Consider the following 12,876-nt stretch of genomic DNA (forward strand, 5'->3'; position numbering starts at 1 on the left):
TGCTGGGCCTGCATCAGAATGCTGGAAATAGTAATAGCTTTCAGGAGTGTTTTGAGGATTAAGTGAGAGAATGGCAAGTGTCTAGCATATAGTTGATGCTCAACAATGGTCACCACCATGCTCATTATTGAACCAAGCCTCTGTCCCTTGTGTTTCATTCTGTGTTCAGAGCTGATCCTTGAGGTGGCCACACTATCAGCAAATTTATTAAGAACGTGTGTGTATGTGTCTGTACATACTCTGTGTGCATGTATAAATTAAGGACTAATTTGAGATTCGAGTTCTAAAAGTCAATTTGTTAGAAGGACCATTCTCGTGGCCCCTTCAAAGTTAATAATTCTGATGGAATAAGAGCATGCCAATACTAGACCTAATTCATCTACTTTAAGAAACCAGAAAATTCTTACTCCTCAACTTTTCAACCAAAGCCTATACGTCTGCATGATTCTGGAAACTTCTCTTCCAGAGCATCTAATGGATAGCAAGGTGTTTTAAAATTTTGCAATCAAACACTGACACATTAACAACTTTTTAAGTGGATAGCCACACTTCGATTATTTTTATCAGAGTTCTTTAAAGTAGTACTTAGTTCTATACTATTTGAATTTTGCTTTCTTTTATATTATGGACATAAAAATTCCCTGTGAGTAGCAGGGGCATGCTAGAGGTCATTACCAGCAATGTGGTTTTTAGGAAACTTTTATTTATGCACTCATAAGCCTCATTTTTTTTAAGGGCAGATATTCCTATGCAATGGGTAACGTTAGAAAACTAAAAGGTATTTTTGGAATTTCCAGAAGCCTGACAGAAATTCAATATTACTCCCACAATAAGACCACAAATATTATTGAGATTTGGGCTGGTCATCATCCTAGCTAACTCTTGCTGATTAGAAGGACTGCTGTTGGTGACACGGTAGCCATGTCCAGGATGAGATCAGTAGAGTCGACACTCAGCCAAGCCACATGTTAAGCCCCATACGAGAACGGAGTTAATGCAGCATGTGATGATAGGAGTACATATTAACACCCAGGATCTTTCAGTGAATGGAGAGGGGAAAAACAAAACAGTTCTTAGTGAAAATACTGAGACTTATTAGGACAAATCCAGACAGCTGGACTTGTAGGTTGTTGGGATGAGACTCTGCTGATACAATTTGGTCTCCTAACAGCTGATGGTCAGATAGTCCCAGCACACTCTTGGTGAAGGGGTTTATGTTGAGAAGCCCTCCGCTGGTTTATAGATCACTGTGGTAAAAAGATGTCTCAGGCCGTCAGATCCATCCCGTCAGGGAAGACTTAACCCCATGGCCGAGGCTGTGTCAGGTACTAAACGGGTACCATATTTGACCTCAACCAAAAGCTAAGATGAGATGATACACTCTAAAATGCAGAAAATCCATTTCAGTCCCCAAGGCAGAAGCCACCAATGCAGGAGATCGGGCAGCATTGCCGACCCCCCCGTGGATGGCTCTGCTCCACCGAGGGTCAGGCCCTCCACCCAGGGAAGCGCTGGCTGGCATTCCAACTCTAAAGACCTGAAAGTACAAGGAAGGGAGAGGGAAGACGACAGATAGAAGTTTTCCCACGTCACGGATAGGTGACAGCTATTTTTCTCTATAAATCTTGTTGAATCCATCCCTGTAGTAATTGATGATGAAGGAAAGACAGGGAGACTGGAAATGTGAGTTTCACCTCTGTTTCTTTGGCCTGGTGTCTGGAGATGCTCGGGTTCAAATCCTTGCTCTGTCACTTACCTAACTGTGTGATCTTGAGCATGCTACTTAACCTTGCAGCTCAGTTTCCCATTTGTAGATGAGAAGAAACACATACAAGTTCTGTGGGGGTATTGCAAGGATGAACTGAGATAATTCAGGTAAAACAAATAGCACATCAGCCTGACACATAATAAATGATCAATAAATATTAGTTCTTAGCTGTTTTTCATTAACAAGCTCATATAATTTTAGTTCAGTTCAGTAAACATTTGTTGCACGTGTAATATACAAAGCATGTCACACTGTGTGCTGAGAATACAGAGCTAAGTAGAAACGGTTCCTTCCTTTATAGAGTAGATATCTAAGTTTCTTGAGATCCGAGACTGAGCTCTCTTCGTGGCAATGAAATGCCCAAATACACTTACTTCACAAACTGCATTCACAGTTATTATCAAAGGTAAACCATCTTCAAGATTCAGAGTGGGGAGGAAGAGTGTATCCGTGGACTGTTCTTATTTTAATAAAAAGAAAACATTTTTTCAGAAATAACAATTTCTGTATTCACCTCCTCCTACCCCTTCTGGTACCACAAACCCACATATTTCTTAACTCGTGTCCACAAATGTGAATGTGTGAAAATGGTGCTCTGTCTGCATTAGCAGTTGCTGTTGATGGGGTTAAAACATTGTGCTGGGTTTTGGCACCTAATACTACATTTCATAAAAAGCATTGCTTAAATCTCATAATAGCAGGGAAGTTCATTTCCACATAGAGGGAAATCCTCGTCTTGGTCCAGCACCTTTCTTTTATGTTCCATTTTGGAAAACCATACTCCTAGCCTGCACTGGGTCAGACTTTTCAGAAAGGAAGGTAGAGAAAGGAGATCAGCACGCGGTTTACAGACCAGAAATCTGCTTGGCAAAGGAGTTGCTGAAGACTGTGGCGTAGAAGCTGCAGAGAAAGTACCTTTATGATTGATTTCCATTCAAGTCAGACTGACTGCAGTGTGGTCATTTTTCTAACCCGTAACTGCTCACACTGCAGCAGGGCTGCTATCTGCAGGGTGTCTGAATTATAGCAGTGTATGTCCGTGTTACCTCTTACACAAATTACTTACACTGGTTTCTTTTTCCATGCAAATTCATCAGTTTTACAGCCCCTCATAGCCACAGTCAGGAAACTCTGGCCAACAGCACAAATTGATAAAATGAGTTAATTTTACTATACTTATTTTTTTTCTTCCTAAAAGCCCTCTCTCATAGGCAGTGTTCAGGAAGCATATTACGGTAAAAGGAAGATAACAAAGGAGTTGAATTTTCTTGCCATAAATTACTTTCCAAGTTAATTCCCTTTAACGATGATTCCAGATTTGCTTGAGTTTTCATAGCATTGTGCGTTTTACAACTGTGCCTTTGATAGAAAGAAGACCAAGTATTTTCCCATGTTCACTCCTTTTGTGCCAGTGACATGGACTTTCTTATGAGATCTTTGCCACCAGAATGCAAAACAACACTAAATTGTGCTGGGCCCCTAGAACTGTGTGCTTGTTGTTGGATTTTTTTTTTCCCCTAAGCCTGAAAGTACAAGTTCCCAAAGTCTCAGTGAGTGCATTAGATTACATAATCTGGAGGGAAATATACTTCTCTTATTTTTTCATAGTTATTTTATAAATTGAAAATGAAGCAGTAAATCCCAGTCATCTTTTTTGAGGGTTACCTATTGGCCATGCAGCCATATTTCTTAGTTGCCGTGGAAATTTGAGGAAGGGACAGCTATGATTGTTAATCTCTAAAACGGAAGACCCTCGAGGGCAGGGGGCGTTATACATCTTGTCCGCTGTGGGACCTCAAGCATCTGGAGCAGCACCTGGCACATGAAAAGTGCTCCGTGAATATTTGTTGAATTCCACCGGATGTAGCATCTCAGAGAATCTGTGCCATTACTGGTAGGCTGGCCACACTAGTCATTCAGTTAATGCTCCCCACTGATTGCTGTTGAACAAGTTGTAAACTCAGTGCACTGTCATCTCCCAGGCTGAGTAGCTTGAAATTTTGGACAGATTTTTTTTTTTTCCATCACCCTCTCTTTCCAACCACACAAGCCCGAGCAGATTGTCTCTGGTGGATGGCAGAAGTTCAATAACCACAACCTTATCCAACTACTAATGTGTACAGAAGAGCAGGTCATTAAGAGGGTTGGCTACTAAAGTAACCCCTTTCTTCCAATAGCCTGCATTACTATAATGATGCCTTAATAGCAAACCATCTATTAAGAAATGACACAAAGACTGCATTCTACTCATGACAGGAAAGAAGGGAGCGGGGGGACAAATGGCTTAGAAATCACGTCCAATGAGACAATGCCCCATCCTTTGAGAAAAACTCCTCCGTGGAACAAAATCCACAGGAACTTCAGGTGTGACTCACTGCAGGACTGCTTAAGAAAGGTGAGGCACCAGTCCTCAGTACTCATGTATGTTTGTAGATTTCTGGGTTTCATTTGGAATTGCATAAAGTTGGGAGGGGGTGGAGGGCAAACAGAGAGGGTGATTACTGATTCTCCTTAATTCAGAGCATATTTATTGATCAATCAGCTATTGTGTTGTATTGATCGTCATACAAAACTCTGCAGAGCTGTTTAGGAACACACAAAAGGCTGTCGGATCTGGAGGATTAAAGGTCATCTGGTATGATCCTCTGACTTTGTGGCCTAGGGCCGTTACTTTGCCTCTTGGTGCCTCAATTCCTTCCTAGTAGTGTGGTGAGGATTAAATGAAAAGATGTGTTTAGAGGGCTCAGGCCAGCATCTGGCCCATAAATGATGCTTAATAAACATTAGTCCTTGTTATTGTGGTGGTAATGGTCCTGGCAGTGGTGGTAAGTTTGCGTTTTTATCACAACTATTAAGGGAATTTTGAGGTCCAAAGAGTTTAAATGATGTCAGCTACACAGGGAGTTATTGGCAAGGCTGAAACCCTAGATGGTCACACCCAGGCCCACACCAGCATTTCTTCTATACCCTGAGATGTCTGTCTTTACAGTCCTCAAAATGTTTTCAATCTAGTGGGGGGAGAAAATGTCATGGGTGAGATCATTTAAGAACGATAGAGCCTAGGGTCAAGTACAAGTGGAACAAAATCAGGTTTCACAATATATGGAAGAGACAGGAAGTGTTGTGGTTGGTCCAGTCCTTCCTTAACATCCCCACCTTTGATTGGCAGTGGCTACATCATCTCTGTAACACATCGGCAGGCTGTTAGTCTTTGGCTTCAGAAGCCCAGCATGACATCCTGGGCAGACTTTGTTCAAGTCATTTAACCCTTGACAACGTTTAGTTTCCTCATTTGCAAAAAGGACTTACTACCATTATTAGCTAAGAAGCACCTAGGGTTATATACATCTTATCGATATTTTATATTTGTTAGGATAGTATGACCTGTTTCCTTGTGTATGCCCTTTCATAGTGCACAACGGGACACAGATCTTTTGTACCCATTTACCAAGGTGACAGATATCCACTGTAAAAATTCTGTCTTCTTCCTTGACAGCATGGTTAAGGCGTCCCTTCCGTCTTGCGAGGACTCCTGCATCAACCTACCAGCTGATTTCCCCACCTTAGTCCCTTTTGGTACATTCTGTAGGCTGTTGTCATATTAATGTTGCTCAGATTCAACAGTGATCACTTCCCTACTCAGAAACTGTCATGGATCCCACAGATCACTAACTTTACTTTCTGCCACCAAACTTATGCATATACTCTGTCATTTGCCTAGAAACCCTCTTATTCTTCTCTGCCCCTTTAAATCCTCCCAAACTTGAAGCTTTAGCTTTAGTGCCCAACTCCTCCTGGAATCAAATGTTTTTCTGATCCCACCAGCCAATATGATTTCTCATTCCTTTGAACTTTTCTAACACATCCTCTGCATTTCTCCTATGAGATTGAACACATTCAGCATTGAATTAGATATCCAAGTATTATTTTATCCTTCCACTCTGTAGTAAACGTTGTGAGACAGAGACACTGTGTATCTTTTTACCATCTGAAGTTTAAGGCAAATATTGTATACAAGAGGCAGGGTAGTAAGATAAGAAAAGCAACAGGTTTTGGGGTGAGACACCTTGGCTTTTAATCCTGGCCCTTCCTCTTTCTTGCCTTTCTGCAGTCCATGGCAAGCTCGTTAACCTCATTTTGGGGCTGGTTAGTTTTTCTAATTTAGAAGAGGTACTTTCCTAAAGAGGTTGTTTTGAGGATGAAGTTAGGTATAAAAAATAAAATGCTCCATCGGTACTCAGGAAAACCTGCTGAAAGCCCACCTTTCTTAGATACCTCTCTAAGGCTCTTCCTGTTCTCCAGACAGAGGTCCTGAGAATACCCGGCCCATTGTGGGGACACTCGGCAGCGACCCCTCCCCACAGGCATGAGGCTTTCTCTTTAACTGTCACAGTATCAGCGACTCCGATTCCATTCCAATCGGCTGACCTTCATACGATGCTTACACACAGACAGTACTGGGGAATGTTTCCTGATGGGACTTTTTCGAAGAATGCGGAGTTTGGGTCAGGGCTTTATTAGGATTACTTAACCCAGCTTGTGAAACCCATCCTCATTTCAGAAATGTAATGATGTTATAAAATTGAAGGCGCGCATAGTCGGTTTGCCAAGCCCTGAAGTTACACACTGTAACTGCAATAGACACTTTGAGAAAGTATCACAATGCTGCCAGCCCACCCGAGAAGCGTTTTGCTAGGTTACAAACCCGGTGTGCTGAGTGCTTCACAGGAAGTAAATACACGGGCAAGTGAAGGAACATTTCTGTGGGTTGGTTATTTTTTAATCTCACTGAGAGGTGTGCATGCTGTATTTATACTGTATTTTCCTTTCTTCGCCTATTCTGGCTCATTTGACATTTTAATAAGACAATCAACACAGAAGACATTTTCCGTGGTATGTGGTCAATAGAATGTGAGGCGTGAGTGCAGCTGGGCAGAGGGCCCCAGGCTTCTCCTCTCAGTCCAGCCACGCCGTTCACTCACGTCTGGCTTTATCTTTCCTTCTGAGGGTGGGAGTGAGGCTTGCACACTCCATCGGTGCTCAGGAATGAAGCAGGTGTGCCATTCAGCCGAGGCCTGAACCCCATCCCAGAACTTAGAAGGGAAATCTAAATCCAGACCCTCAACACCAGTCAGCCTCATCCCTCTTCTTTTTTTTTTTTTTAAGATTTTATTTATTTATTTATTTATTTATTTATTTTTAAGATTTTGTTTATTTAGTCGACAGAGATAGAGACAGCCAGCGAGAGAGGGAACACAAGCAGGGGGAGCGGTAGAGGAAGAAGCAGGCTCATAGCAGAGGAGCCTGATGTGGGGCTTGATCCCATAACACCGGGATCACGCCCTGAGCCGAAGGCAGACGCTTAGCCGCTGTGCCACCCAGGCGCCCCAAGATTTTATTTATTTATTTGACAGAGATAGAGACAGCCAGCGAGAGAGGGAACACAAGCAGGGGGAGTGGGAGAGGAAGAAGCAGGCTCATAGTGGAGGAGCCTAATGTGGGGCTCGATCCCAGAACACCGGGATCACGCCCTGAGCCGAAGGCAGACGCTTAGCCGCTGTGCCACCCAGGCGCCCCAAGATTTTATTTATTTATTTGACAGAGATAGAGACAGCCAGCGAGAGAGGGAACACAAGCAGGGGGAGTGGGAGAGGAAGAAGCAGGCTCATAGTGGAGGAGCCTAATGTGGGGCTCGATCCCAGAACGCCGGGATCACGCCCTGAGCCGAAGGCAGACGCTTAACCGCTGTGCCACCCAGGCGCCCCATCCTCATCCCTCTTCTTTAGTTAATGAGAGGTGTGACTCTTTAAGCTCCATGAAGGCACAAACATTAATATGGACCTGTTCTATGTCAGGCTGCTGAGAGGGTTGAGGGGTGACGTATTGGAGTCATCTCCTCCCCGCCCCCTGAGCCTATTTCATTCATAAAATATTATGAAATAAAAGGGGAAACTATGCAAATAAATTTAGCAGAAAAAAGTAAATTAGGGAATGACTAGCAAAATCATGCATTGGAACTCTGCTCAACTTTTCGTCAAGCTCAACCATTTGATTCTGAACTAAAGGCCCTCGTCCATTACAGCCTGTCATTAAGAGACAGGTTTGAACTTCAGAAAGTGTATGTGAATTTCAGAGCTTTCCATTTCTTAGCAGTGACTGTTTCTATATAATGACAGTTATGATTAAGGTTTAGCCATTGCTAGTAATCGAACAACTAAGTGTTTATTTTTGGATATTACGTATCCCTTCCCACCTTTGCTTGATTCCGGAGTCTTATGATGGTACCACAATTCACCCAGTTGCTCAAGCAGAAATCCCGGGAATCATCCTGTACTCTCCCTCTTCCATTATTACTGCACTCGAGAAGTCAACACATTTTCCTGATTCTGTCTCCTAAATCATTTACACTAGGCTCCTCCTTTTAATCCCTTGAGTTTAGACCCATCCCCACCTTACCTTTTTTAAATGACTCCACTGGCCTCTATGGTTTTACTGATTATATTCTTCAGTGGCCACCCCATATCCCCCACGCCAACCTTCATGACAGGATGATGTTTCTACGTTATAAAGGCAAGTTTGGTGATAACATTCTCATGCGTTGCTGGTTCTCCTTTGACTAGCAATCAGTTCCATTTGGCCAATGCTTACTGACTGCCTCCTGGTGTCAGGGATTACAGTAGATGCTGGCAAAATAACCACCATGGCCCCCAATTAGTACAGTGTGATAAGCACTTTAATAGCTTGTAAACTTGGGAATCTGCTAGACTCGAAGTCATGTTCCTTAAAGAAATTCATATTCCTAAAGACCCTTCGTAACATGACTTTAACCCTCCCCCTCTTTTCCCCATGTACTGTATACTCCATCACATCGAGTTATCAGAAATCCAGTATTCATTTTATATTCTTTCACCTTTATAAATGCCGTCCCCCCTATGTAGCATGGCTCCATCCCTCTCAGTTGGGTGATTCCAACTTGTCATTTTAACATCTTCGCAGGCATCACATTTTCTGAGGTCCTTTTACTCCCAGAACCTCTCATTCCCCAGCTGGGTTAGATACCCACTTCTATGTGGCCATATCAATTTAAGAATAACTCTAGCAAAGGGCTTATCACACTGCCTTGAAAATAACCTGCCAACCTTCCCTCCAGAGCTGTTTCAGGGTAGGGACCATGGCTTCTATCTAAGTGTCTTCCTCACCCAGCACAGGTCTTGGCAATAGCAGTGATCATTTGTTGAAAGACTGAAAAGTCTCTGGTTCGTGATATTCCTCAGTATCCTTTCTTCTTATGGATATTAGTCTCTATTTAATGAATTATATATCCACTCACGTGGGCTTAACTCTGAAATCAGTGCCTTAATACAATAATATGTGACTCTATTGCTCCTGCTTTTGCATAATCTTTCAAAAGAAGAGGTTATTTCTGCTCATACAGTTGCACCACTAACTCTACACAGAGTTAAATCACACACAATCAAAATTATCTTTAACAGTCTCTGAAGTCAGACATCGGAAAATTCCTCTATGTATGTATCTTCTTCGTGAGCCATACGGAGTCTCTGTGGCTGCGAGTCTCTGCCGTCACAGTGTGGAAGCGGAGACCGTCTGTAAATAAGTGGGCGTGGCTGCGTTCCAGTAAAACTTTATTTAGAAGAACTGTGGCTCAGGAACCGTGGTTTGAGGACCCTGCCTCACAAATAAAGTGAAGGTGTATGTATGCCGAGGCTGTTCAGAGTAAGGAGAGATCACACATTTCTCATTGCAGGAAACTGGGAATGGGTGGCCCGGAAAGATGAATTTGCAGTTCAGATCTAATTCCAAAACACCAATGAGTGAAAGCGATCAGGATCAGACAAAGTTAGGAAAGCCCAGAGAATGTTCTGGCTGGTCATTTAAGAAAAGTTTCAGAGCAAAATGCGGAGGTCTTTTTGTTAAAAGCAAGGAGGGCACGTATCGCATGGTGCACTGGGTGTTATACACAACTAATGATTCATCGAACTTTACATCAAAAACCAGGGATGTACTGTATGGTGACTAACATAATATAATAAAAAAATATTATTATTAAAAAAAAAGCCTCCAAGAATGGTGCAACCTTGGTGACAATTTGCCATTACAAAAAGAGAAAAGATAAAAGGTACATTATAAAACAAAGTCTTTCTGGCATCGACAGTTTTTGTTGTCAACATTCTTTGGAGGTCAGTGTTCATTACTGATTATTTTGGATAAGCTTACTGTATAAATTCAAAAATAAAATGTGTTACATGCGACACTGATATATGCTCTCATTGATCTTTTATTCACAGAACATAACTATTTTTTTTTTCTAGCACCAATAGCTGCAGGAACTGGCCCAAATTTTTCTCTCTCAGATTTGGAAAGTTCTTCATACTACAGCATGAGTCCAGGAGCAATGAGGAGGTCTTTACCCAGCACATCCTCTACCAGGTAATTTGATTGGTGGCTCTCCATAGTTCCACACCTCGATTTTGACTCTGAGCCTAGAGGCGCTTGCAATGTGCATTTACTGGTAGAAGATACTAGAGAAGTGTGTTCAGCCCCAACAGACTTTCAGTCTTATTGGGAAGAGAAAGCAAATGCATATGTTGCAGAAATTACATATATATATGTATCGGACAGTAGAAAACAGTGAGCTAAATTGTATGGCATAGGCCAAAAATAGTTAAGGAAGGCTTTATCCAAAAAGACTGACTTGTGTTCAGCTGTAAATGTTGGTTTACAGTTGGCAAGATGGGAAGGAAAAGGAATAGTGTCTGGGTGGGGTGAAGACGTGAGCAAAGCATAGAGAAAGGATGGATGATAAACACAGCATGTTCTCAGGACGTTAAGGACAACACTTGACTAGGGAGAAGGGCATGTGTTTTGCCTTATTTGGCAAAACGTTGACACTGGCGATACCAGTTCCCGTCCCGGTGCCTACAGCAGACCTTACAGCGCAGTCCCAGCGCGTTTCCCCCCACAGATCTCAAAATCCAGGCTATCGGAGTTGCCCTGCGACATGAAACCCATTTGATATCTAGGTGTGTGGTCACAAAAGTGAAAGCAGTCCTGCGGCAGGGTGGGGCTGGCTCATAAACTCTGTGGCCCCAGGAGACCTTTAAAAAAGTAAAGCTGGAAAAGCACAACCAGATAAGGATTCAGGGGTTCTGGGTCCCCTTGAGGTCACAAAGCCCAAATCAAAATGAAGCATTTTGCAAGATCCTGTTGTCTCTCGATAACCGGTACCAGAAGGAAAGGGATTAGGCATTAAACCCACAGTATTCTTTTACAAATTGGCTTTAGCACTGGACTGTGACAACAAAGAAAAGAATGGTGCAGAACGATCTTTAATGTTTGTGTACTTTGCAGAAAAACGTTTCACAAAGGTATATTCTTCTTTCAAGCAAGCCCTGGAATTTTATTTAAAACAATGGCCAGATTATAGAAATTTTCCTTGATGGAGACTCCTCTTACCTTGACTTTATATATTTTAACCAGCATTACTTTTAAAAAAAAAGAAAGAAAGAAAGAAAAAAAAAAAAAAAGAATCAGCTTCGTCATGATGAATACCTTAAAGACAGTTAAAGAACCAGTTATTCCCTAAGTATAACCACCAGATCCTATGCTCATCTTCCATGTTGTTTAAGGGTTCCCCTTGGTTCCCTGTAGTATCAGATCCTCAGAAAAAAAAAAAAGGCTGAAATCAAAAGTACATTTATAATGAAAGAATGAGATTGTGAACACATTCGCGTGTTAATACATTTTAAGGATTTTGAATGTTTGCTGATGGAGCGGACATCGTGTGTAACTGCACTCAGTCAACATGAAAAAGCTTTGCAAATACTTGTGGGCAGTGATTAATTTAAAAGTTGATGGGCTGTTTGTTTTTCATATGTGTGCTGCGCATGTACCATGGACGTCCCAAATAGTCCGTGTCCCCCCCCCCCCCCGTCATTTTGACCGCTCCAGCTGTTTTGTTGCCTTTTGTTGTGATTCTCTGAGTGGAAACCTGGTTTTAATGTCATTTAAAAGGCTACTGTCATTCTCATATTCTGCAAATAACTAACCCTGATAAGGAGCTAATTATAAACAGCAGCAGTAGTTAATAACTTGGTAATATGTTTGTTTTACTCTCATTAGGCTCTCCTAGAATGATTTTTTTTTAAAAAAATTATTCTCTAAATATATAGACTCAGCAGAATTATCTGTGTACAGGTTAGAAAATGTGCCCAGAAGGATACCCCAGATTTACATATAGAAAAGTTCATCAACTAATCAATATTTGTTCATGCCGTGCCAATATTAATCGGTCACCTGCTCTGTAGCAGACACTGTATTAGATGCTTTACAAACCTGATATGATTTAATCTTCACAATACTTTTACGGTGTAGACAGTGTTGCCATTTAACAGCAGATCAACCCAGAGCCCAGAGAATTTAAGTAACTTGACCAAGGTCACAGACCTAGTAAATGGCAGAGTCTACATTCAAATTCAGATGTGCTGGAACTTTAAAGACAGGATATTTTCACATTGGATCCTCTTAGGAATGGGGCTTACTCTTTCAGTAAAGAACGAAAGAACATGAAGCCCCCAAAAAGGAGTATCAATTATCCCTATTTTTCCTGGGTACTTAGTGTTTGCTACCTTGAATTACTATTATTATCTTTGAGAGTTGTACATGTCCTGCCTCCCCATCTGACTGTAAGGCCCATATAGGACAGGGTAACTCCTCCAATTTGGCAACAACATTTCTTAACAAAGACATTGTCCTAGGCATTGTGGATATAAAGTCAAGTAATAGGAGCTTTACAATCTAATGGTAGAAACTGACAAGTAAATGGAAATTTTCAGTGCAGGGTACTATGAACATTCAGGTGAGAGTGATTTTGCAGATTTGTGGGTATAAGGTAAGGCTTCTACGCTTTGCCGATAGTCAGAATTAAACAAATATTTGGAATGAAGGTAATAGTTTTACCTTAGCTTCTAGGTAGAACTGCTAGGAACACAACATTCCACACGCAGGGAGAGATGGTGCGTCACTCCTCAAAAGAGTATTTATCTTCTCTCTTAGGTAGAGATCTTACTGGTACTTTCCTATTTTCCTCC

At 41.8% G+C, this 12,876-nt stretch overlaps 1 protein-coding gene across 6 annotated transcripts in view; it reads left to right on the forward strand.

Moving 5' to 3' along the window:
- NFIA (nuclear factor I A) overlaps nt 1-12,876 on the forward strand; it is a 367,611-nt gene that overhangs the window by 249,198 nt on the left and 105,537 nt on the right. For all 6 annotated transcript variants that reach the window (XM_087865942.1, XM_087865944.1, XM_087865945.1 and 3 more), the window contains one exon: nt 10,099-10,216. In XM_087865942.1, the coding sequence (XP_087722068.1) occupies nt 10,099-10,216 (118 nt within the window). The remainder of the gene's footprint in view (nt 1-10,098; nt 10,217-12,876) is intronic.

This window comes from Ursus americanus, chromosome 12 (assembly GCF_024610735.1).
Source record: "Ursus americanus isolate L20-20 chromosome 12, mUrsAme1.1.p, whole genome shotgun sequence".
Taxonomy (NCBI): domain Eukaryota; kingdom Metazoa; phylum Chordata; class Mammalia; order Carnivora; family Ursidae; genus Ursus; species Ursus americanus.